Source organism: Pempheris klunzingeri, chromosome 4 (assembly GCF_042242105.1).
Source record: "Pempheris klunzingeri isolate RE-2024b chromosome 4, fPemKlu1.hap1, whole genome shotgun sequence".
NCBI classification, from domain to species: Eukaryota; Metazoa; Chordata; class Actinopteri; order Acropomatiformes; family Pempheridae; genus Pempheris; species Pempheris klunzingeri.
The window spans coordinates 14,273,991-14,299,722 of record NC_092015.1 but is presented as its reverse complement, the minus strand read 5'-3'; the positions used below and the strand labels follow the sequence as shown (position 1 = coordinate 14,299,722).

Below are 25,732 nucleotides of genomic sequence, written 5' to 3'. Positions count from 1 at the left end.
CTTCCCTCTCCTTATAAGTCCTGAAAGTGAGCGTCAAGATGATCAGGTGGTCACTTTGAGTAAAAAATTTGCATTTATTCAACACTGGCAACACTTGAATGTAGCACTGTGTGTTTTTTGGGAGGATTCAAGGGAAAAAAAATACAAGATCATTTTGATTTTCAATACAATTCTGTGTTTAATGGATTGTATTCAATCATGATATCTCAATATCACAGAAAATCCACATATTTGAATTGTTTTCATCACATTTTCATCACATTTAATCACTCAAATGGCAATTAAATCTTAAATCTGTTTTCATCAGGAAAAACTTTCCATTAAAAACATGCTCACAAAAATAAACACAGCATTTCAGGAAGAACATGATGTGATTGGAAGATCACAACAAATGCCACACCGCTTATCTCATGAGGCCAACTGAACTAGTTTCTGTCTGTACCACTGAATAGTGGTATCGTATGGTCAGACATTCAGAGGGAGCAGACGGGTCAGACAGTAAATGTGGTTACTTCACTCGTCAGCTAATGGTGGTGGGAACGACGCAAAGACAACCCACACACACGATCATCGCTTCCTTTAAAAGCAAAGTAACCAATCTGCAGAGGCCGTTACACCAGCCAGAACACATGTGCTTACACACACATTTATGGCACCACCATCAAATACACACCAGCCAAAGGCTTTGGCTTCACGTAGTGAAAATATATTTTTAACAATACAAGCGGTAAGTTAAGGCTTAAGGGGTTAAAATTCAGATTCTAATATGACTAGAAGTTTTTTTTTGTCCTTGAGGATGAAAGTGCTTCAAATCGTGAAACATACAGGAGTAAACACATGGCTTAAAATTTCCCCCACTGAGGTAAAAGTTTCATGATGAATCTGCGGTAAAATCTTGATAATTATTCTAAAACACCCTCTTGTGGAACAGAGGTGAACTTATATACTGTTTTCCCCGTTATTAGAGGGGAGAGGTGCATTTTAGAATATATACCTCTGTAATTTCTTTGGTTTTTGTTAAAAATATTTGAGGATCTCTATAAATATCTGTGCATAATAAACAATTTTTCTAAAATTATTGACAATAATACTTTCCTTGATAATGAAGAATAGCACAGTTGTTATGTTAACATTTGAAAAGAAAGAGAAAGTATCTTTTTATTGTGGCATGTTAAAAAGAATCCCTCTTGATGCTGCCACGTGTTCTGTAGTTAAACAGCGTTCCTCTTATTTATCACTTCAATAGAAAAATAAGGGGACTTTGGGCAAGAGTGAAGTGAACCAAAAGAGAAATGAAAGTGAGAAAGCTGAAGAGTTTGTTTGAGAACTTCACACACTCTCTCCTCACACTCACATTATGCTTTTGTGTTGTACACACTGGGGCTCGACATCTTCTCCCTAAGCCATAGCCAGACTGATTGACTGAGGGAGGAAGGAAGGGTGTCTTCCTCAGAAGAAATGAAGACTAACTCTCTCTGGTCAGTACCGGGCTCAGGTGGACGGCTGCTGCTCCGTCACATCAGTGGCCTCCGAGTCTCCGATGATCTCCCAGCTGGAGGCGGAGCTGCTCATGTGGGTGGGGCTCCGGCCGCTGCCAGACCGCGCCAGGAAGCCAAAGCTGCAGCCGACAGAGTAGAAAAGACAGGCCTGAGGTCAGATCTGTAGTCAGGGATTACAGCTAAATATAGTGCAGGATTGACGAGCATCTCATGACAGTGACAGCGTCAGCAGGGAGAGAGATGAAACTAATGCACCAGTTCACAGATGACGTCTGCTGTGCTGGTTTTGGGCCATTTTACTGCTCCTGCTCTGCTTTTATTAATTGCTCATTCTTCTGCATATATGAGCTCCACTTGTTTTTTTTTCTTTTGGAGATTCTAGGCTAAAAAACATTCTAATATGTTTCTTTGTTATTTCAGATGATATGTAGCAGAAGTGATAATGCAAAATGGAAAACAGGTTGATTAGTGTGGCTGTCTGATACAGTTAAAAAGGCCTGCAACTCAGATTAACCAGGCTTTTTTCAGTCATCAAACACATTCTTCATTTAATCAAATTCTATTCTATTCTATTTTATGATGCCATCATGATCTGCTGATCATGTGACCTCCTCCAGCCCTTCAGCAGGCCGACTCTCCCAGTCCACTGAAAACCTACTGAAGCCTTATCGCCACCCATCATTTTTTGCCCTCTAACATCAGCTCACAGTTGCACAAACATGTTGAAGGAGAGAACGAAGGATGCAGATTGTTCTTCTAAAACACAAAGAGGCTGAGAAAAGCTGCAGCAGCCATGTTTGCTATGAGGAAAATAATGTGTTTTAAACCATGTAAATCTGTTCTGGTGTAAAAACACAAATATAAACTTAAAAACTGAGCTGATTATGGGACCTTTAACCAACAGCATGCCAGAATCTGGAAATATGAGAAAACCATCTCACTCCTCTAAACATTGTTGTAAAGAAAAAGATCTGAAAATTAACTTTTACCCAAAGCAAAAACATAAGCAGGGACAGATGCTGAAACAAAAATAATCAAACCACCCGTACCTCAAGTGACAGATTTAAACAGATGAGTAAATCATCTCAACAGTGTGGTTTCATGTCGAAGTTATACTCACAGGTTTCGAATGCGTGACTCAGCTGGTTTGTCAGCGCCGTCAACTTCTGTGCCGTCGACTTCTGTCTGCCCAAATAGAGAGCTCCTCTCCTCCTCATCACTGGCAAGAAAAACAAACAACGTGCTCTCTTGTGAACATATTTCCACACAGGGCCGTTATTTCTAGATACGATGAATGTGTGTGTGCAAGCAAATGTACATAAGAGAGACCTGCTGCTGCAGTCGTTCACAGGAATCCCAAGCATCTTTGCCTTAATGAGCTTTCTCCTTTTTTTTATGGCAGAGCGCACAGCTTCTAACAGGAAACCTGGGCACCTCTCCTCATTCAGGATCTCCCTGCAGAACCACACAATTGATTTCATTTACATGTAAAATCATTAGGAACAGCTCTTTAAAGCTGTGGAAACTCTATGTATCAAAAGTAAGAAATCATATCACCCACAAAACCAACAGCAGACCCACCTCTGATAGTAGCTGAGCTCCTCCTGCACCAGGAACAGGTTGGTTTTCAGCTCGTTCCTCTCGAAAATGATGTCACGCACCTCCTTCTTGGTGAAGCACGGCTGATCGGGATCCTTCTGGTCAACGGTCGACTTTTTCTTCGACTCCCGAGCTGTTTGGCTCGGACTGGACTGATGGGAGGACACAGAGTCATCAGGTCACGCTGGCTACAAAACCACTTCAAACTAACGCCAACAACACACGGAGATGAAAAACAGGGAACAGAAATGTAATGCATATAACCCATCCTGTGTTAGAGACATGCATACAGGGGTGTTGCTGTTGGTTCTGTCCAGCTGTGCCTGGAGGTTTTCTATCTCTTTGCTTTTCTCCTTCAGGTCGGCCTCCATGTCGGCCTTCCTCTCCACGGTGCTCTTCAGCTGGGTCTGCAGCACGTTCTGCTTGTGTCGCAGCTCCGCATTCATCTTCATGAAGCGCTCCAGCTGTTCCTGGAGCTACACACACAAACACACACACAGATGAATATGGACAACCATTTTTAATCAGTCAGCTAGACCTACTAAACAGATTTAAAGTCAAACAGACGCTTTCTGTATTTTCCATCAGCTATAAATATAGTTAAACCCAAAACCAACAAGCCATGGCTGAGCCAAAGAGACAATCTATCTGCTTATGAGAGTGGGGTAAAAATGTCTCCCTGCACGGGAGGGAGAGGGCAAGGAATTAAACCACACGACGTCAACACAAGTGCAGCATTCATTCATTGTGAGGATGAAAATTCTGGGCATCCATTTGAGCAGAGAAACTAGTTCAGTTGGCCTCATGAGTTTCAGCTTTTCAGTCTTTCACTCAAGTCAACTGCCTGTGAGCAAAGCAATAACAAATACACACCCAGTTATGGCTGCTGTTTAACTCATGTGGTGGACGTGTCTTGACACAAAGACACGTGCAAAGACTCATACAAGGACACACACACACACACACACACAGTAATTGTGTGGGGGTGAAAACTCTGCCCAGACTTGTCTGAAATGCAGCTTAATCCTCAACCAGTAACTATGTGGATAATCTCTGCACTCTCTCCCTGATTGTAAACACACCTCCTGTCCTCCACTGTGTTTATTGGTGTGGTTTTAATGTTGTTACTTCTCCTTTGATCCTGCTTGTGATACACGGCTGTCTAATTATGTGTGTGTTACAAGGCTGTATACATGCTAATATGAATAAAACCTGTAATCTCAGCATGACAGTAACACAATAAACACTACTGTTTCTATGCGAAACGCCAGCATACCTTTATGGACTTTGACCTTTGTAGTCACAGCCATAAATATTATAATAGTGTTTGTGTGTCCGTGTGTCATGAGGCCCAGCAGAGGTGACTGTTTTCTCTTTGTGTTTCTCTCCAGTCTTGAAACCCAGCACACCGTGAATGACTAAAAAAAGAGTCAGAGTCTTCAGTTGAGACTTTCTGTGCATCCGTGTGTCTGTGTGCATTCGCAGAAGAGTCCTCATACGTTTGAGTTTGTGTCTCCTTACCGCCTCCACCTCTTTGGAGATGGTGGTTATCTCCTGCACTTTGGCCCTCAGCTCATCTCTCTGCTTGTCCACCACCCCCTTGAGCTTCAGCATCACCTCTCGCTCCTGCCGCTGGACACGGTCTGCACACACAAACACACACTTCGAAACAATTCTTACACTGCTGGCCATGATTCTTGTGTGATGAATTTAGACCGAGGATGAAGATAAAAGTCATACAATAAGGAGTTCTGTATTCATAACTATATATATTATGTTAAATTATATAGTTATGGCTGATAGAGCCACTAGAGTGATGACTGCCCACAGGGTATCATGGAGACGTACGTTAGAAGCTCAATATTTTCATTCCAGCGTTTCCTACCATTTACATGGTGACAAATATGACCACAGTAATTAAGATTTAATATAGACAGTGGTCATAGTATACTACAAACTAAATCAAGCCTCTTTCTCCTTCAAGGAAGCGTGTATTCATTAAAATGAAACAGAAGAAATCGACATATAACAGGTTATTACCACATGACCACCTGGTTATACAAGATAACTATCTTGATCTTGAAGTAGTGTGGACGTGACATAGGATACTGACCACGATCTTCATGTTTTACACAGCATGATCGATAGTTTTGGTTTTCTGTGTGCTCTGACGAAGGCAACTAAGGCCGAAATGTCAGCGTGTTTTGTTGACATGGCTACAATAAACAGGTGAAATTAGTCAACTTTGTTCTGAAGCCCTGTGTGTATGCTACCTTCACCCTTGGGTGCTCAATGTTGGTAAACAGAACTCCATTGCAGTGCTGAGTGCAGTTTTTGGAAAATTCAACAACTTTTCTGCTGAGACAAGCTCCCAGTAAATCATGACTATCCACATGCTTCATAGGCACTAATTTTTAACTAAAAAGTAAAAGTGTTCACACTGAGGTCTGTGGATTATCTAAAGTAACCGAGACATTGTGTTTGGAAAGACATTTTACTGCAAACATACCAGAAGTAGCACTCCATTCACCTCTAGTGTATTGGAGTGGAGGGAGAAATCTCTGACGTGGATATCTCACAACCTGGGCAAATACAACCAAAGCTCTCACAGAGCTTGATACCATTCATGGCACGATGTGTTTTTGTTTGCTTCTGGAAAAAACTAGTCTTCAGACCTACTGGCACTGCAGCAGAAAAAAAGGTGTCTTGTTTTACCCTTCTCTTTCGGCCTTTGAAATTAAAATCTTGTACATTAACAGCAATAATCGACAGCACATTTGTCCTTCACCTCAGTGAGGTGAAACATGGGAGTCTGATAACAGTCTGATCACATTCATCGCATCCAATGAATGATCACATTCGCCCGCCGCATGGCCTGGAGTCGGAAAAGTGACTCCACATCACATAACTCGCATTAGTGAGTTTATCAGTATACGTGTGTCAGTGAGCATAGGAGAAGAGACAAAACCTTATGACTGAGACGTCAAATGTAAATTATGTGCACCGACAAATATGTATATTTAATGCTGACTCTCTACCAAGTGAAAATAAAATAATTTTGTGTTTAAACAAAGAAATATTCTAATAAACCACTTAGATTTGGACTTTTTCTGTGTCTGTAAGTAGTGCATCTGAGTCCTCTCCTTTCTGCTGCTTCAAAAATAACTGTGACAACGCAACAAATAGTTGGACTGCTTTCAGCCTCGATGCATATGACTCTTAACACGCTGCTTTGACATCTGGACAGTAACTGGTGGAGAAGCATTTTCATGGATGCTGTTACAAACATTTGCATACTTGGACTACATAGCCAAATGGCCTTGAGAGATAATGGTGAACATGGATTACTTTGCTGTGTGCTTCTGAAAACACTGAGCTGTAAAGCATACAATTGTTTTTTTGTGATATCAACATTTATGTACTTTATTTATAGTTATATTAGTTATATTAGTTTTCCAAGATGTATCAAAACTCATGCTGGGTTACTGACAGTCACACAGCTTTCACAGATGGAAAAACTCATCATGATTCCCTCAGGTCCCCAATGTTAGGGCTGGGATTTAAACTGTCATGTGAATACTATGAAGAATGTGTAGTATGGAACGATGGGATTTTAAGGGCATATTTCACATTTAACTTGGGACATACCCTCGTGTGCATGGCTGCCCTTCAGCCTGCTCTGCAGCTCCTCCCTGTCCCCCTGGAGCTGCTGTACGTGGACCTGCAGCTCCTCACACCTCCTTCTCCACTGCTGCTCCTTCTGCTGCAGCTCCTGCTTGAGAGGATGGGAAACACACTGTAGAACCAGAACCTCACAGACACTTTCCGCTAAAAATCTCTTGAGCACGTTAGAATTTTGGCTTCGGCTAAAGCGGGTGTGTCATTTGCTGTTAAGTCATTACAGATGTTTAGTTGAAATGGTTTCCGTACATGTGAATGTGAAATTCTGACTTCTGAAAACGACAAAATCATCATTTACTTTCTTAGCAATGATTATAACAATGCTGTCTGGTCTACAGCATGCTGATACAATGGATTAAAGTGTTTAAAGGTTAGATGTGCTGATAGATTGGCAGAACCAGCAGAGATTTCACAAGATGGAGAACTGGCAACAATACAGGTTACACAGCATAGACGTGCTGCATATTCTTAAGACTTAGATAGCACAATTTCAAAACTAATAATAGCTTTGCCTTTACAAAACCATTTGAAAGATTGGGTATCACGCAGTCACGCTGAAGTTCTTTGTTAGTTAATAAACTATAACACACATTGTGGAAGTACAGTATCAGCTCAGCCTGTACAGCCCTCATGTCGCAGCAGAAATGTACTGTACATCCTCTTTCCCATACAAACTGGTCTAACCTGCATGGATTAAATCAGAACATTTCGTAGCATGAACTGTCTGCAACATGACCACAGTAGAGAGTAAGAAAACACACTTTAGAGCATCTGTGCAGGGTTTGTTTATTCTGTGACTCTTTTACTCCGTTCCAACTCATATAGTAATAAATAAGCTACATCTTTTTTATGGTTATGTCCTGTTTGACACCCATGTGATTGTTTGTTTACTTTGCAGAATGAGGCATTACATGTTAGACTATGTGGAACTGACACATGGCTGGATTAACCTGTTTGTGGGCCCCCAGGCAAAGCTGAGCAGCAGCGGCCCCGTTAGCCCCTGATCTCATGCTTCAGAGTGCACACTCCCATTCAAGGTTCCCCTTCACCCAGCTGACACAAATCACTACCCAGTATAAACTCCAGCCTGTTGGCAGTCAATGCACAACATACAATAAGCTCCACACATCTCATCACAATAGTTGCTGCACATCCACATTTATCGTTATTACAGAATGAGTATAGCTTTGACAGTTTACACCAAGTGAGATCAGGCTACTGCTAATATGCACCTTTTGCTGAAGTGAATATTTTCCCTGTGGCAGTGTTGCTGATTAGCGAGCTAACTAGCTTTTTTTTTTTTTAAGCTTAAATTAGCTAAACATCGCACATAAACATGCCAAAGATAGCTGGAATTACTGCTATGTTGCATTTCCTAGCTTCACGTACACCTTTTAAACGATATTACTAAGCTATTCGCGGTTAGAAATAATTATTAATGTTAAATATATTTTAATTGTCCACACTATTAGCTGTTAATAACTGCTAACTGTCAAGCTGCGGTTGCCTTGACGACACATGGCGGCAGAGCAGGTTACCGTTGGCGGATTAGCTAGCTAGCTAACCCACTGTTAAAATGGCCGGGCATGGCTGTACAGGTAATCAAAAGTAAGTGCATTATAAGAATCTAATACTCTCAATTGAAGCCTTCTGTACCTTTAATGTTTATATTATAGCTTAATGTGGAAGGCCCTTTTCTGTCGCCTGCCTGACCGGTTAACTCACATGTTTGTCTTACACCGACAGCTGTAAGCTTGTTATAACGTTAACACACAAACACTGTGGTTAAAAGTCATGGCGCCGCTGGTGTATCGTTTTCAAAATGCTGGGGGGGAGATTACAAGCTCCCCCCGGTGCCTCACCCGTATTTCATTTTTGTCGCCGGCCTCGTCGCTTTCTTTCCCCGCACGCTGTTTCTTCTGCTGTTGCAGCTGCAGGGTCTCGATGGTCTTGAGCAGCTCCTCTTCCTTCCCTTTGTGAGCTTGGTTCCTGGAGGCGAAGCTCTCCAGCAGCTCCAGCACTTTCACCATCTTCGGCACCAGACCCACGACGCTCTCCTTACCGCAGCCATCGATAAGTTTCTCCACCTCGGTGCCGATCTGTTTGGCTATTTCATACACATCGTCCACAGTCAGAGCCGAGAAAGTCCAGTCTAAGCAGCCCTCTGTGGCTGTGCTCTCCGCTTCGGGTCTCTCCATGTCTGAGTCCGGCAGCAGCTCCCTTCACATGCTCCTTACCGCCTATCGAAACCGACAGCGGCTTGTCAGCGCGACATAACAGCCAGCCGTAAAACAAGAGGATTAGTAAAGTGAAAACACAAAACTAGCGCCGCTGTGAAGTGTAAACTGCGTGCATCGTTGAGCTACACGCCTGAACTTGACCTGCTCCTCCCCCGACATGTCATGCATGTTTACAGTGACATTAACAGAGCCTCCAAAAAACACAATACAGGACACTGAGTACTTTGCTATGCAAGTGCAGCACAAGGCTGGGCACAGACCAGAACTCCTGCAGTCTACTCTCTGCAGGATCCTCCTACTTTTCTAGCCAATGTAATTTGAGTACACACACACACACACACACACACTTGAATGCAGAAACTCGCCTGCCAGGTCGAGCATACTGATGCATGCACCAGAGCGTGAACATTGAATTTCCCGTGAAGATCTAGTCAGACATGCTGACCTATAACTGTCCAATAAATGGCAATCGCATAACCGAAAGAAACTAGTTATACGAGGGGGAAAACTGCACTCAAGCAAGACAAACTACAGTAAAACTTCATTATATCAGACTTAAACACAGTAAAGAGGCAATCCTTTAATTGCAGGCTCTATTTTAAACGCCCTGGTCTGCAGAAGTGTGCTTGAGCAGGAACTAAGCTTCGTCTAGTGCTGTAGTAAAGGCTGACCTGACCTCTCTGAAGAGGGAAGTAAGCCAAAAAAAGGCCCTCTGCACAGTGAAAATTAATAAATGCTTCTTTCCCGGTTACACGTTGCACAGTTTTATTAAAAGTTTTTAATGACAGCAGATTTCACTATTACAACACAAATGTTTATAAAAAAAGCTGATCTTTATTTAAACCCAAGCTACAATGTCACAGGATGTACAGTACAACATAGTACGAGGGCATTACTGGCATGAAAATATAAGTTCCAATCTCATTTCTCAAAGGGCAAAAGGGAAGTGAGTCTTTACCCCTTTTTGAGGCAATGTTAATTATCAAATATTACAACAAAGTATTGTGTAAAACTACACACAAATGCTTAGATGTACCAGAAGCCACAAAAATGAAGACGCCTTACTGTAATAAAGGGGGAGAGAGAGAGTGGAGAACAAAACACTTTGAAAATATCAAAAAAAGTCCTAAAAGTCAGTCCTAAAGCCTTTACATTAAAAAAATCCAAACATCACAGTTACATGTGTTCAGTAGAAATATTACACTGGCTGGTCTGAACTGGCTCCACATGATTCTTGCAGAGCTATCTACAAAACGCGTGCAGAACCCCTCCGCTCTCAGGCGTACATGTCCTCGCGGTCCGCGTTATAGATCTCACCCTCCTGCAGTGAGGCGAAGTTTAGGAAGTGCGAGGGCCGGTGGACTTCATGGTAGAACTCCTTGGGGTTGGCCAGCTGCAGGTCGTACTTCATGTTGGGGTCATGGCGCACACCTGTGAAGAGACAAGTTACAGAAATTGTTATTTTAACTCTGACAGTCTAGCCTTAATGAGCCCTTCTTTATAACATTTAGAAAACACACTGTATTAGTCTGAGGTATGAAAAAGCTATTTGTATTTCCACATGTGGAACTAGTGATAGATCTGTGAAGCAGAAAATCAATTAAAGTGCCCCTGGACAGAGTGGAAACATCAATGTATGGCACCATGCACTACAGCAGTGTAGAGGATATGACGGCCTTGCAGATTCACACTAAAGCAGAGTTATTCATCTCTTCTAATCACAGTGTGAAAACAAAAGCTCATGTACTGAATATGAAACTGACCCATGAAGTTGTAGTTCCAGGACACCTGGCCGGGGACCATGAAGAAGCCCAGGAAGCGATCAGAAAGCAGCATCTGCACCCTTTCATAGTGGGACGGCAGGTAGCCTTTGGGGTTGTTGCCCTTGTCTGTGTTCTGGCGACCCCACTCATAGCCACTGGGTGTCAGCTTGTAGGCTGTGAGTGTGCACGAGCCTGGGGTGAAGCTGAAAAACAGAGGTGCACAATGCTTTTAAGTACCATTCAACTGTCAGCCATCACTTTATGCGGTTTTCGCTGTAATACATCATATTTGAATAATTTAAAAAAAGACACCACAAAGAAAAGCCAAACTTTTACTTTTTCAATTGTCTGCAGCAAAAATTCTTCCAAGAATCAATTTACTTCTGCAGCATTTCAGCTTTTGAGCTTAAAAAAGATTGTTCTGCTTTGATAGAACGACAGAAGGAGTCTTGTTATGAAACCTACCTGCAGGTGATGATGATGGTCTTTTCCCCGTCCCAGGAAGGGTTGTCAGCCATGATCTTGGCATGGGTGGTGACGTCCTGTGGGGACAGCTGGGGCGACTCATTAGGCTGGGTGTGGATCCAGCCAAGGGGCTCCATTTCCTGTGAAACAAAAGACATTTAAACTGTTACCAGGTACCAGTGCAGCTCACGAGCATCTCCCCTTTAAACTGAGTGTGTGTCTTACTTTAAGGTATTCATGGCCCGGCAGCTGGTTGGGTAGGTGAACAGTCTGGTGTGTCCCCCACTGCGGAACCATGACGATACAACGGATCTCCTTCACCTGGGGGTTGTCAGGTGGACTGGTGCCGTACAGGTAGCCTGCGATCTGAACAACACAGTGCAGTCATTAACACACAGGTGGTTTCTTTACTTTGGTCAAGGTATGCATGAAATAGAAACGTTTTCATTAGCACGTCGAAGGAAAGAGTTTGTCTACCAACTATGAATCCCCTACATACCTGTGCTCGCAGATCTGAGATGCAGATGAACTTCTTGAGGACATTCTTGGGCAGGATGTAGGTGTAGCCCGTCTCCTTGATGTCATCAGATGACACGTAGATGTGGTTTGTTCGGAGATGAAGGTTGGCAGCAGATATGGCCCTGACAGGTGAGGAACAAGGAACATTAACGCCAACTGAGATGGAAACCAAAAATGATGACGGCTACAAACTCATTCCTGAGTGAAGAAAAGCCTAATGATAAAAAAAAAAAAAAAAAAAAAAAAAAAAAAAAGTGAAATTCAAAACAACTGTCCACATACCTGACTCTCCATTCAGTCTTCGAGGAGAAGGTCTGGGTCTCGTAGTTGGAGGTGGTGGAGGTGATGATCTCGTCACCATGCTTGTTGACAGTTCGGGTCTGCGTGGCCGTGAGCTGCGACTGCTCTTTAGTCTGCTTCTCAATCTCGGCAATTTGCTGACGCTGCTGTGATGGAGCGGAGATCTCCATACCCAGGATGATGTCACGGATCTCAGACTGTGTCAACGAGGCCACGTTCACGCTGAAAGACGACAAGGGAAGCACTGACTACCAAATGCAAGTCTGACTTTATTCTGTTCTATACAATTAGTATTCCTGTTTAAGTCAAATATTCGGCCCTTAAACTAATACTTACTTGTTCTTTTTGCCATAATCGGCCAGAATGAGATCTTTGAGTTGCACCTCCACCTTGATCCACTCCTCGTCAGTGAGTGTGGGCCAGATGTGATGTGGCTCAGTGATTGTTGTCTTGTCAGGTTTCAGGATGACCTTGGCGCGGTCATTGTTGACGTGGAGCGCTCTGAGGATCAAGATGAGTCGGGAGAAGGCCTAGAGATGGAGCAGACCACCAAATACAAACTATTTACACAAGGGAATAAGTTGGTGTCATCAAAAATGAATGCATCCTCATCAGCTTGGATAAGCTGAGATGGACGATGCAGCGATGATACGATCCATTTAATGCTGGTAAGAGGCTCTAGGATAGAGTGACACTCACTGTGTAAGACGAGATGGTCTTGAGCCAGTCGTCGTAGAGGTTGAACAGCACCATCTGGGGCTCTGTAGCTTTCAGGATCAGGTCTCCAAACTTCTCCACCTTCAGACAGGCCTGGAAGGGCAGCTGCAGCTCAGAACCTTTGATCACGATGTTGGGGAAGTCGAGCAAGTGGACCTGCACAGGGAGAACAGCGGCATTAAGACTGGACAGCATTGGAGTGTGTGTCTCACTTTGATGCTTTAATAATTACAAGTCTTAAAGGCTCCTCTGTCAAAGAGTCTCACCTCCAGGGGGTCCAGCATACCCTTCCTGGTCACAATGATCTGTTTCGGCTGCTCTTCCACAGGGAGGGAGCGAATCAGGGCAGCCACTTCTTCAGCTGTCTTCCATTTGGCCAGCTACAGGGACAAGGCAAGAATAAAGTTAGACACTCTGGAGGCCAAGTGTCTATGCAATCACTTCAGAGGAAGTAGAGTTGAAGTGATTGTTTGATTAGTTGAGAGAGAGAGAAAATGTATCTACTTAATTACATTGAAAATAGAAAAATTGTTTGATTTCTTTTTCAAGCAGAAACAACAAAACCAAATCAATTCAAATAACACTAATAGGACAGCATATCATCCACTTAGGCTATGATCTGAAAAATGCAATGAGGATTAGAGGCCTTTTCCTAAACATTTAATACAAAAATAGTGACATTAAGACTTTGTATTGACTTATTCTCCAGTTCTGTTTGGTGGTTTGATTCTTCATTTTTTTAAGCTACTAAAGCGCAGAGCTTGTGATCTTAAGAGTGAGTAATGGTAGAGCAGAGCCATACCTGTCCCAGACGTTTCTGTCCAGCCCACACAGATGTGTGAATGATCTTGAGGAAGAGCTGGCCAGTCCTGGGGTTGAAGATGAAAATAGCTCCATTGATGGGCTTCGTGGTCAAGTTACCCTCAAAGGTCTGTTGAGATAGATGAATACATGTGACTAAATTCAGAGAGGACCTTTTTTGTAATATTCCTGTGCAAAAGTAGCATATTCAGACACTTTATTTACGACATTAAAAAGCAGTTGTTCCAGAAAAAAAAGTGTGCGTTGTTAGTGCACAATGATTCTTAGTTTGGTTTTTCCCCTTTAGTTGAAATTCAATAGTCAGTTCTCACCTTGTGGATGGTGACTCTGTACACATTGGTGTCATCTACAAACCAGATGATCTGGTTGGAGAAGAGTTCACCATAGTTCTGTGAGGACAGGTAGGGCTCAGTGGGCTCGGAGGAGTACAGCTGCAGACCTTTGCGGATGCGCTCCCTGAGCACGTACAGGGCAGGGTTGGCCTTCATGATCTTGGCCATGGCCTGCTGGATCAGAGGCTTACTTCCAGGGAACCAGTTACCATAACCACTGTAAAAAGGATATAAAATAAATATCAGTATTGGGCTTGTTTTTTTTCATCGATACGTCAGAATACATCCATTCATGCTGATGTGACTTACTACTGCAGTTGTGTTCATGTAGAACAAGTTATGACACTAGTGTGAAGACCTCAAGGGCTACTGTATACTTGTTGACATTAACATGTGGGTGCTAAGATCCCAGCAATGCTGCCAAGCATTTGCCTGACAATAGTGTAGTTTGTTTTGACACATCTATAATATACTGGGGCTCACTTTAAAAATCAGCCAAGATCTACTGTAATAGTGATCAGGTATCCATGCTTCTAACAGTCCAAACCTGTGGAGGTTGTAAGCCAGGTCGATAGCGATGAGCACCCCGGTGGGGGAGGGGTAGATACTCATGTTGTCTGTGGTGTAGTCCAGGAACTTGGCCCTGGCGTAGCGCTCGATGTCGTGGGAGTCATAGTCACCCCAGCGCAGCTGAATGTCGATCCAGTACTTCTGTGTGGTGGTGCTGTCCATCACGTCCCTGCAGGAGGACGGTCACATTTTAATTCACATAAGACTGCATAAAAATCTTTAAAATGCTTCAGTGGTGATCAAGTTTTCAAATGTTTTAGTGTCTTTAGAGCACCTAGCATAACTTGAATATATTCAGTGACATTTGTGAGAAAGTGAAGTGAGTGAGTCATGTGAAGTGTAACTTCAAAAGTCGTACTTGGAGTCAGCAAGCAGAGATGGCCGCGACACGTTCCACTTGTATGATGCAAAGAGGAGGATGTCGGCACAGGATGAGTTCATTTTGTACGACTTCCTGGGGTGGATGGTCTCCTTTTGCACTGTCTCAATCTCAAGTGCATCCAGCTCCTGATCAAACACCTGAACACAAAAACAGAAAAGTTAATTATAATCATGGGAAAACCAAGTCAAGCTTTAAGAACAAAGTTCAGCATGCTAAAAAAATAAAACCTACCTGACAAAGATCCATGACGATGCTCTCATGAATCTTCTGCCACAAGTGAGCCCTGAAGATCTGAATGAGGGAGATCTTCAGTGTGGGGATCTTGCCGTGCATGAAGATTCCTGTCAGGTCAAGTTGTACCTGGAAACCAACATACACCTACAGACAGAAGAGGGAAAAAAAAGAAAAAAACGTAAGATTCAGGCAAATTTGTTTAACATTTTACAGTTTCTCTCAATCGCATCCTACAGGATTTTATAAAAAAAAAATTCTATCAATCTAAGAGTGTACAAATGTTTGCTGTACTGACGTTGGCTCTGTTGATGGTGGGTGACCACCACAGGGTGAAGCGACGGTTGGGGATCTGGTTCAGACCAGACCTCTGGGCATTGGTCAGCTTCTTCCACTTCATGGACTCCTCAAAACCACTGGCCTTTTCCCTGTAACATCCAGAAAATTAGACAATTTATGCTTTTTGTAATGAAAGAACATGTAAAACAAATCCACAAGTAAAAAAGCAGATCAAAGGCAAGATAAAACTCAGAAGTTGAAGTACTTTCTCCTCTTTGCTGTATAATAATCTCAGAGTTCTCAAAATGCACCACAGGCATCCTCAAAGTTAAAGTGCTCTCACCAGAAGAGACCCTCCCAGGTGGGGAAATAAGTGCCTTTGAAGAGTGTGTGTTCGAGGATGCCCTCCACACCACCCAGAGCCTGGATCATGTCTGTGCGGTAGTTGTTCAGGTTCCACAGTTTGCCATCGTGCCTCTGATGGGTCCACCAGAACGGGTTCTGCTTCAGCACCTGCACTCAATCCAGACAGATACTTCATAGATTTATGCATGTTGACAAATGCAAAATGTTAAATGTAGTATTCTATAGGACACAAGTGTCAGCATGTTATCAAAATTAACACTAAAATTAAACTCAATGCAACTGATCCCTTGTGCATCCGAGTCTAACAAAGTAAAGCTAACTTTATTTAGCTTCTTCTTAAGTTCACATTGTTTCGGCCACTTAAGTCTTTAAGTGATCTTCTAAGGTCACAAGCAACACAAGACTAATGGATATCAGTGGTGTATTTGTCATACCTGGTACTGTTTGAAATCTGTTCTGACTCTCCATCCTTTGTCGTAGGCCAGTGTGTGTCTGTCTTTCTGGAAAAGTGTGTTGATACGAGGGATTCCTCTGTCCCATGAATCCTCCAAGTCTTCCAGGGTCAAACGCCTGAAACAGAGAACACGTAGCTGTTTGTCTTGTCTAGTTTCAGCTCAGATCTTCTAAAATTGGTGTAGAGCAGCAGATCCCATGAATTCTGTTTCTTTAGAGAAGTCTCCAACAAATGCTTTTTAAACGCCGATTAAGGCAATACCTATTCTGGGCGATGGCCTCCTGTCTTTTCAAGGCGTACTCGGCCCAAACTCTCTGGGAGTCGATGAACTCGCTCTCCCACGGCTGAATGTAACGATACAAGTTAGGAATCAGCTGGTCTTCTTCGTGGCTCATTCCAGACCTGAAGTGAGTGATGCCCACATCTGTCTGCTTGGACCACCTGGTGGAGAGGGAGAACAATTAAAGCCCAGTTTGCTAAATGACTTTACTGACAAGGGATCAAGACAATAACATGCATGCCGACTTACCGCAGGTCAGACTGTGGAATAAGCACGTGACCCATGGACAGCATGCCAAGGCCACCCAACTCTTTGGGAGTGTAGAAGACCACGGGAGGGAAGCGGCTAGGCATTTTGGAGTTAAGGCCGATCTTGATACGTGTCTGGATCTTGTTCTCACACTTCACCAGCAGGTCCAGGAGCTCCTGGGTGTTGACCACAGCCTCACGGAAGTACGTCATCAGACCGATCAGAGCCGTGTTCCATTTGTTCACAATCTGGAGGTAAAGAGGGGACATATTGAAATATTCTGACAAAGTAATCACCCCCACATTTGCCTTCTTATATTAACGTTACATGCTACCAGTATAGTTTTGGGCAAAGGTTGTCTGCTGACCTTGGTGAATGTGGTGGACCCAGAGGCCATCAGGATCTGACGCACTCTGTTGTGGAAACGCTGCATTGATTCATCATCCACACGCAAGAAACACTGCGCTGTCCTCTCTTTGGTTACCTGCACATGCAAACACAAGACGTCAGCTTAAAGACACAAATCTGGTCATGACTTAATAGCATGCATATACAATATTTGTTGTCTCTGTATCAGTTGCTAATTTTAGGAATCAATTCCTCACCTCATTCTGCAGGTTCCAGACACCATCCTTGTGAGTAAACTCCTCATAGCTGGTGCGGCACTTTGGCAAGATGCGGCACTCGAAGCCACACATGTTGAAGAGCAGGTTGGGGTTGTCTTTGCTGTAGACTGAAACAAAGCTGTTCTCCCACTGGACCGTGGTCACTGATCTGGGCAGGCGGTTCTTGATGTCCCAGAACACAGCTCGTCCACTGGGAAGAATAAGATCAGAAAAGTCATGCCGTTTGCCTCCAAAACCAGTAAAATAAGTACAACGTTCGACATAGAATTAGATTTAATAATATAATAAACTGCTGATTCATGAGTAAAATCTCTGGGGAACTCACAGGTTGACATCATGCTTCATCAGTCTCATGCGAGCATCGCGTGGCCAGCACTTCTTGTTGTTGTAACCCACAATGTTCTCATTGTTGGGGTCTGGATGCTCCGTCAGGTACCTCTGAATCAGATCCCTGGCCTCGTCAGCAGAGAACCTGGTGGACCCATGAAAAAAACCACATGACTTATAATTTAATGTATCAGCAAAAGTCTCCCTTTACCACTCCTGTTTGCAAATCTGTTTCAGAGGCAAGACAGAAGTCAACGTCTAGAACCGTCTAGTCATTTATCGTTTTGGTGATTCAATCCCACCTGAAGAAGATGTGGATGCGGTCGATGTAGCGGCAGTACAGCCGGATTGGGTGGGCGCTCTCTGTGGCCGTGTCTTGGAAACTGAGGAAGTCATTGGGCATCTGAGGTGGGCCGGCCATCTCGCTGGCACGGTGCAGGCCCAGCACCAGCAGGTCCATCACCAAGCCGTAGTACTGTACGATGAATGATGCAAACTGGAGCCCTCTGATGATGCCATAGGAATTGGTGTGGTTCATATCCTAGATAGACAAGAAACAAAGACGACAACATTTAGATAATATGCAAGCTGGTGGATCAAAGTAAAGTATGTCCACACACTGAGCAAGAAACTAGAAATGACCTATATAATAATTCTAAGGAATTATCTTTAAACAGGAATAGATCAGATCTTGAGTGATCGAGTGAATGAGTGTGTTCACCTTGTAGTTGATGACCACGTTGTTCTTGGCTGTCATGTAATCAGCGATGTTGTGGTCAACAATAAGACGCAGCAGCCTGTTGAGCAGGGTCAGATCGATCTTCTCATACATCTTCTCATAGCGGGACTCCAGCATCACGTTGCACTCTCCCTCCGCAGTCTCCCACACGTCCTGCAAGTTGTTGATGCCTAGGGAGAATTAACAGGAAGCCTTCAGATAACAGGTAGGGTTGCATGTTAAGGTATTACAGAGTATAATCAAGCTTTCATACTGCAACCATCATTACTGGTTGTTTTCCATCATAACAAGCCTGCGCAGAGCCTGACCTTGGCACCATTTGTAGACCAGCAGTGGAGGTGGTTCGGTGTCAGCGGGTTTGATCCAGGGTGGGAAAAGGCGCCTCTTGTCTGCCTCGTACCACAGGTACTGGTCAAGGTAGGCATCAGTGATCTTCTCCAGGGGCTCCACGTCGTACACAGGCACCAGGTGGCTGTACAAGTCCATGAACTCGATACCCACCTATGAAAGCAAAAGCCGTTGTGAGATTGACAGGAATCAAATATGATGCTTTCAGAAACATGTTTAAAGCAGCAACATTAAGGAAAGTCAAGGCTATGACAGTCAGTCTATAGGAGACATTTCCTGCAGAGGTTCCATGGAAAAGAAATATGGTGCAACATTTCAACCCTCTATAACTTTGTTTTACATCAGTATAGTTTGTAAATTTACTCGTTTGATATAAAGAGAAAAACATTTTCAACCAACGCCTCGCCCTTGAAATTCCATGTCATGTTTGACAGCAGAAACATCACTGTTAACTGAATGGAACATTCAAATCTTGATCCTGACCTCTTTGAAGGCTCTCTGGGTGAGCAGGTGACGTTTGATCCTGGACAGGGCCTCGTGAGGATTGTCGTATGCCTGCTCGATCAGCCCCAGCTCCTCCCTCTGACTCTGGTTCAGACGAGACTTCACACTAGGGGACACGGACACAGAGACAAACTAATGATGTAGACAAGGTTCATACAGCTTTTAAAGAGTAAAACTCAAGCACCTTTTATTACATGTGGGTGAAATACCAGATTATCGTGAAAAATCTTTTTTATATTTGAATTCAAGCATATTTCTAACCTAAAACATACCTAAATATTTGCTGAAAAAGTTTGGTCATGTTTGAACTGTGTCTACCTGTACGCCTCCTTGAGCCTCTCCAAGGCCAGGATGAGCAGCTTGGTGTCATGTTTGTAGGACAGAGGAGGGAACGGGATGGGCGAGAACCGCCGACTCTCCAGCCAGTGAACAGTAGTGGTGTAAATGGCGACTGCCTCTTCAGCTGTGATGTAGGGGCCATCCTGTAGGCAGAACATACGCAATTCATTAAAAATACAGCAACCCTGCCTTTGGTTACGTGGATGTTTTATAATCTAGTATTCGTGTTAGAAGTTAGAAGCAAATTCAGATGTGTGAACTTGGAACAGCTTGATGTAAAGTAAAATGTAAATGTTAAGACTGTATAATTACAGTATGAATTACTAGAAGCAATATCTGAACGGGGAGAGGCGAACGGCAGCTGCAGCCCGCAATAGATAAGAGTCACCATTCATTTCAATATTCCTCCAGTTCTTACGCACAGGCAAGCAGACCAATGCAAGTGCGCCTTTGTAAGAGGACTTCATTCATAAACTTACTTGAAAATGTGTTTTGAGCGTATTATATTTACTCCATGGAAAAGACCTTTTTATGATTTCCTTTATAATCTTTTTTACTGTGTGTTACCTTCAGGTAGTTGTGCTGTCTCTCCTGCTCAGCTTTTAGGTACAGACGGGTCAGTCTCCCCAGGTTCTTCTTGCACACCGTCTTGTCCACAGTGGCTCCTCTGCGGATTCGCTCACGGTTGTAGTGGGCCGTGTTTGTCCACCAGTCAGCTTTGGCCTTTACGTAGCGCAGGATCATGTTCTCAATGGGAGTGGGCAGGCCTGGAACCTGTAACGACGGGAGAAAATTAAGAATCAAATCACTGCAACTCCAGCACTTGAGACACTGAAGAGTCTAAACTCAGACTGAGCATTGCTTTGGGATTTTGTGTTTAATCCCCGTGTTTCATTAACAGAACTCTCTCCCATATAGTTCTCAGTCGTGGTAGAAAAGATCTCTTCACTGACCTTCCAAGGGATGTTGGCCTTCCAGCACCTCCAGGACTCACTGAGGTGCTGCAGGATGGTTCTGGCCTTGTTCTGTTTGATGCCCTCAGGCATCATGTCCAAGATGTCGTGCATCACGGCGGCACGCAACTCCAGGTCAAAGTGAGACTCCACGCGCTGTTTGGTCACCGTCTTTGCTACACCCTTGGAGTGACGTCCTGTTGGGGTATAGAAAACAGTTAATGCTTAAACTGTACAGCTCCTGTGGACGCAAACCTCTGTAAGCCATCATTTTGGTGCTGAAATAATAGTGGCCACAACAACACAGGTGTGTATGCGTACCTTCAAACTGCCTGGCCAGCAGGTTTCCAAGCCACCTCTCCAGCAGCGGAGTGATCCCCCTCATGAAGAACAGCCAGACTCTCCATCCGGGAGCCCAGAAGCCACAACCTGGACCCTTGCCCACAGGACCCTGATAAAAAAAACAAAACCCAGCAAAATGACATCAAACTTTTAAGGACAGAGATGTGACGTTATCAAGCGTGTGTTTAGTTTGTGGGAGAGTTAAAAAAAATTCATTATTCGGCTGATATTTACTTACAGTGTTGAACCGGTAGTAGATAAGATGTTTCAGATCTTTGCACATCCGGATTTGTCTCATCAGCTTGTACTTGTAACGGTACATGCCGGTCAGCTGACCCACATGAGCGAAGATGTACTGCAGCCCATCAGCCAACTACAACACAGGTCAAGTTCTCAGTCAGTGACATTGATGAAATGACTTCCAGAAGGAAAATGAAAAATGCAGTCATGAATAGCACAAATTCACATGGGATGTGATAAAATGTGTGGCTGAACTAACCTGGAAGGCATCCACATTTCCCAGTCTGTACTGCACATGGCTGTCCACCACCAGCTTGCTGAGACGCAGCACCTCTCTGCACAGGTGAAAGGCATTGCCGAATCGGGACTTCTTTCGCTCCTGGGGGACAGAAACAACACAGTTGAATACTGACTAGTGAAAAAAAAATAAAAATAAGAGTGTAATCCTTTTTTAAAAACTTTGGAGCAACACTTAATCTGCCCCACAAATTATACCTTTGTGGTCAGAGTCTTTACAGGCTTCAGGTTGAAGTTGTAGTCGAGATGCAGGTAGTTGAGGTTCTTGCGGTGGATAAGCAGATTGAGCATGTTGTAGCCCTGTCTGCAAACCTGCAGACCCACCTCCACCCAGTCCAGCTTAGTGGACTGAAAGAACTTTGTGGCCTTGAAGGAGCGGAACAGATACCTGAAAGACAACAGAGGGAAAATCTTTATGGAAAAAGTCTAGTGTTGATCAAAGGACAGCTTCAATTAGAAAGACAGAATAACAGGAAACCAAAGTGTCAAATGATACTCACCTCTTCTTCTGGGCCTTGGGTGGTCTGTGTTTGAGAGCATTGAGCACGTAGTACTTGAGCAGTTTCTGGTACGACACACGCACTTTCACTGGCTGTCCTGCAGGGCAGTGCTCACGATACCTGTAAAATCATTTACCAGAATAAAAATCATCAAAAATGATAATTTCACATCTGTATGAAACAGATAAAACTATTTTTTCCTCCAATTATGACACATTTAGCCTTGTTCAAATAAGTTGGTTGTTTGCTCACCAGTTCTTGATCAGGGGGATATCAATAGCACGCCTTGTGCGGCCAGATCGGAGGTTGAAGGGTCTCGGTGCCCACAGCAGAGCAATGCCATTGGCTGTGTTGTCTGTGTAGAGCGGGGTCTCCTTGAGGAAGGGCTCCACGTACTCAGGAAGCTCAAACTCTTCGTCGTCATCAGGCAGAGGCTCCTGACTCTGAGCGGATGCAGAAAATTACAAAAGGAATTTTAGGGTAAACAAAGAAATATTCACTTGCACAAAGCTAAATGTTATTATTGGAAATCTCATTCATTTTCATTTCTGCAGGGACTACAGCCCAGATCAATTTGAACTCTACACTTTAAACAATTAGAAGCAATATCTGAATGATGAGGGGCCAACTGCAACTGCAGCCAGTGATGAATAGGAGTCACCATTCATTTCAATGTCCCTCTAGTTCTTACGCACAGGCAAGCAGACCAATGCAAGTGCGCCTTTGTAAGAGGCCTTCATTCAAAACTTTATTTATCTGTTCTCAGCTGCCAACAGGTAGAAGGACAATCAGCCACAATCATCCTCACTCACCTTGACAGAATGTCTGTGTGAAATGGGGTTGATCAGTGGGTCAAAGTAGAACGCCGGGAGATCTGGATCCTCTGTCTTGATAAACACCACGTTGGGTGTGTGATACCTGCAGGGGTAAAGTCATGAGTATCTTCTCATTTCTTCCACCCAATTTGAATTTTCAATATAATATAGAAAATTTAGTCACTGGATAAGCCAAGATGTTCACACAAGTTACATCTTAAATATTTAATTCATTTGAATTATTTTTTTATGAACTGCAGCTTTAAGAAACAACTCATTCATTAATTTCTTACCAGGTGAGGTGGACGTGGTGCGGCAAGTTGTTGTACAAGTATGGGAAGGCAATTTTGTACTCTGTCCTGATGGGCTGTCGGATGATGATCTTGTTGATGTCGTTGAACTCATTCCAGTCTTCATCCCTGCCGCAGACACAGACCAGAATCAGCTGAGGCAAAAAATATCTAGAATCTATTCTTACTTGATGTTTAGTTTGAGGCAAAACAGGATTGCCATTCAAATAATAATCATTTTTAGGTGGGAGGTCCTTACTGGAGGTTGATGTCCCTAACAAGTGGCTCAAACTTCGGTCCCCCAGGGATGGCCATGTTTAAGGCCTTGGAAGTGAAGAAGGCCTTGAGGTCAAACAGGTAAAAGTAGTTGAAATCCACCAGGTCCGTCAGCAACTGATTGGCCAGGCGGTACAGCGTGGACATCATAGGCAGTGTGAACTGCCAACGACGGTAAGTGGTGCCATTCACATACCTGAAAAGAGCACTTATTAATTATTGTTCGATTTTGCCAGTTAAACGTCAGCTGAATGTGAAAACATAAAATTTTTGTCAACAGAGTGACATGTTGGCTTACTTGGCTGTGTCTTTGAGGGGCTGGTGCTCATAGAACCACTCCACACATGAAGAGTCCTCCTCAGGGTCCAGCTCCATTTGGATGGCCTCCAGAGGTTCCACATCAAGGATGTTGTCAGCGTAGTCCAGCGGCGGCTCCTCATCATCAAAAGGTGGGAAGCGCATCCTCTTGAAGTGCCGCCGATCACGCTTCTCACGACGCATCATGATCCACATGGTGCTGGGAGGAGAATAATGGATGATTATGAAGATTTTAGAAATACAAACGACAACACAAACACATTTGATGTTTAATGTCATGTGCTACAAGAATGTTTTGCATCACTCAACACCACACTCTCCCTTACCCCCACTGGGCGATGTAGACTGGCTCTATGACCCAGGGGATTTCATTCACAAAGGAAATGGCTCCAGTGATGTGGTAGAGGACGGGCACATCTCGGATCTGTTCCCAGGGCATAGGCATGTTTTCCAGCAGCTTCAGCACTGCATGGGGCATGTACTTTAGGGCCCTGTTCAATTAAAAGAGAGATGCAGGGTGAGCTACAGCAGTGGGGATGGGTTTTCTTAACTGGTGAAGCAAGTAAGTAAAAAAACGCTTTAAAAGTTTAAGCTCACACGCATGTTACATTGTACCCATGATTCATCTGAAGACGTTACTTAGCCAAGAAAAAAAAAGCACCGACTTCAATTTAGTATTTTAAACATGTTAACTACTGTATGATTCATTCTTACCCAAGGTACACCCTCTTGTCATGGCGAAACTTTCTATTGGTCATGTCTCCATGATCCCTAATGATCTTGCGGACATGCTCAGGTGGCATGTCTTCTTTCTGAGCATCCACAAATCCAAACTTCCTCTTTTCTGAGTACCGCTTCGCCTGCAAGTGCTGCCATTTTCTTGCTGTAAGGTGAAAGCAACAATTAATACAAAGTGAATCGCTGCCATTTTAAGCTTTATTTGTGACATGAATTGAATGAAAGCCTGCAAACCTTTTTCTTGAAGTTTTTCCTCAGACATGTAATCCGGGACGGGTGCAGGAGGGGGTACACCTGGTGGCATCCCTGCTGGGACCCCTCTGTAGGGGAAAGTAGCCGCCATGGCGCCTCACCACTGGAGACAAAAACAAATTAAACTCAAATTCATATTGAACCTAAATGTCTTTTGTATATGTGTATGTGTATATTTTATTAACATATAACCATTATTAACAACATATGTCACTTTCTGGACAACAGTTCATTGAATTAACATCCCGGTTATTCTCCAACATGTAACACACACAGCCTCGACAAACCATGCACAGTTTGAGAATGTGTTATGTATTATATTTAAATGAACGGCGGCATTATAAAATATAACAATTGCACATAAACTTTGGCATCATCATCAAACTAAGAGGTTCTTTAACTGGCGGTTAGCTCAGTTAGCATAACAACATGGCTTCCTCTGCGACACAAACTAACATTAAAGCACCGCAGATCAGCACAGCAGAACTAGATCACTGCCCGGTAAACTTTACAGATTAAAACACAATTAATTAATACTTTACAATAAGCTGCACATCAAGTTTGCAAAAACTTAAGTCGACGCTGTCCCTCTATCTGCTGATGAAGACAAGCGTGGATGAAGCGCCGAGCTAGCCAACTGCTAAAACTAGCATAGCAGCTAACAGCTAATTGTTAAGGAACAAAATGTTTGTGGCACCACACACACCTCGCTACCTTCACTCCGGGGCTGATGTGTTCACGTTGAAGACAGACTTGTTCCACGCACAGTCAACTACCACAACATCTCTCTTTTAAAGGCTCTATTGTCCCCTTTTCCGATTCACTCTTGTCTTGATTTGTCTTCATAAAACTGCATCACGCACGACGAACGACGGCGGCCACACGATGAGCGCAGTCCAGTGGGAATCACAGACACCAGCTACGTCGGAAATAAGATCTTCTAACTGCTGAACAACGAGGCCTCTACGTCGAAAAGTACGCAAGCGTTGAACAAGCGCAATTTTTCAAATACCCGGATGTTCCTGTTTCCGGCGCACTGCTGCCCCCTGCAGTGTTGGAGTGTCACCTACAGGCAAACAA

The 25,732-nt window shown here is 43.6% G+C and overlaps 2 protein-coding genes across 4 annotated transcripts; both read right to left on the bottom strand.

Annotated features, from left to right (window-relative positions):
- Positions 1-152: 152 nt before the first annotated feature.
- Positions 153-9,181, bottom strand: rilp (Rab interacting lysosomal protein). 2 transcript variants are annotated; one of them, XM_070829880.1, is made up of 8 exons: positions 8,642-9,181; positions 6,747-6,873; positions 4,620-4,741; positions 3,389-3,574; positions 3,081-3,250; positions 2,829-2,954; positions 2,620-2,718; positions 153-1,618 (listed from the first exon to the last, which is right to left on the bottom strand). In XM_070829880.1, the coding sequence occupies exons 1-8, from the start codon at positions 8,975-8,977 to the stop codon at positions 1,492-1,494; spliced, it is 1,293 nt and encodes a 430-aa protein (XP_070685981.1). In that variant the 5' UTR covers positions 8,978-9,181; the 3' UTR covers positions 153-1,491. The 2 variants fall into 2 exon arrangements, with proteins under 2 accessions (XP_070685981.1, XP_070685982.1); XM_070829881.1 differs by having other exon boundaries at positions 6,747-6,870.
- A 594-nt stretch (positions 9,182-9,775) lies between these two features.
- On the bottom strand, positions 9,776-25,523 carry prpf8 (pre-mRNA processing factor 8). Of its 2 annotated transcripts, none has more exons than XM_070828703.1 (43): positions 25,355-25,523; positions 24,635-24,748; positions 24,377-24,545; positions 23,989-24,153; positions 23,643-23,861; positions 23,328-23,540; positions 23,072-23,197; positions 22,776-22,881; positions 22,216-22,406; positions 21,964-22,083; positions 21,662-21,851; positions 21,426-21,545; positions 21,165-21,299; positions 20,906-21,035; positions 20,585-20,781; positions 20,199-20,405; positions 19,611-19,774; positions 19,272-19,398; positions 18,749-18,941; positions 18,423-18,610; positions 18,004-18,242; positions 17,700-17,846; positions 17,354-17,564; positions 17,116-17,232; positions 16,749-16,996; positions 16,481-16,660; positions 16,200-16,335; positions 15,743-15,912; positions 15,419-15,548; positions 15,121-15,267; positions 14,866-15,026; positions 14,485-14,676; positions 13,917-14,154; positions 13,586-13,714; positions 13,050-13,163; positions 12,766-12,939; positions 12,403-12,596; positions 12,049-12,288; positions 11,747-11,888; positions 11,473-11,613; positions 11,248-11,387; positions 10,783-10,985; positions 9,776-10,450 (listed from the first exon to the last, which is right to left on the bottom strand). In XM_070828703.1, the coding sequence occupies exons 2-43, from the start codon at positions 24,741-24,743 to the stop codon at positions 10,296-10,298; spliced, it is 7,017 nt and encodes a 2,338-aa protein (XP_070684804.1). In that variant the 5' UTR covers positions 24,744-24,748; positions 25,355-25,523; the 3' UTR covers positions 9,776-10,295. The 2 variants fall into 2 exon arrangements, with proteins under 2 accessions (XP_070684804.1, XP_070684803.1); XM_070828702.1 differs by having other exon boundaries at positions 24,635-24,755; positions 25,359-25,523.
- Between the last annotated feature and the right edge of the window lie 209 nt (positions 25,524-25,732).

Bases quoted from the DNA above. Each gene is read 5' to 3' on its own strand.
- rilp (XM_070829880.1), bottom strand. From the start codon at position 8,977: ATGGAGAGACCCGAAGCGGAGAGCACAGCCACAGAGGGCTGCTTAGAC. The intron at 4,742-6,746 runs GTATGTCCCAAG...TTGTGTGTGCAG, and splicing joins GGGCAGCCATGCACACGAGG to ACCGTGTCCAGCGGCAGGAG. The intron at 3,251-3,388 runs GTATGCATGTCT...TCCTCCCATCAG, and splicing joins GAACCAACAGCAACACCCCT to TCCAGTCCGAGCCAAACAGC.
- prpf8 (XM_070828703.1), bottom strand. From the start codon at position 24,743: ATGGCGGCTACTTTCCCCTACAGAGGGGTCCCAGCAGGGATGCCACCA. The intron at 23,541-23,642 runs GTAAGCCAACAT...TGCTCTTTTCAG, and splicing joins CCCCTCAAAGACACAGCCAA to GTATGTGAATGGCACCACTT. The intron at 15,913-16,199 runs GTATGACAAATA...GATTGAGTGCAG, and splicing joins CAGATTTCAAACAGTACCAG to GTGCTGAAGCAGAACCCGTT.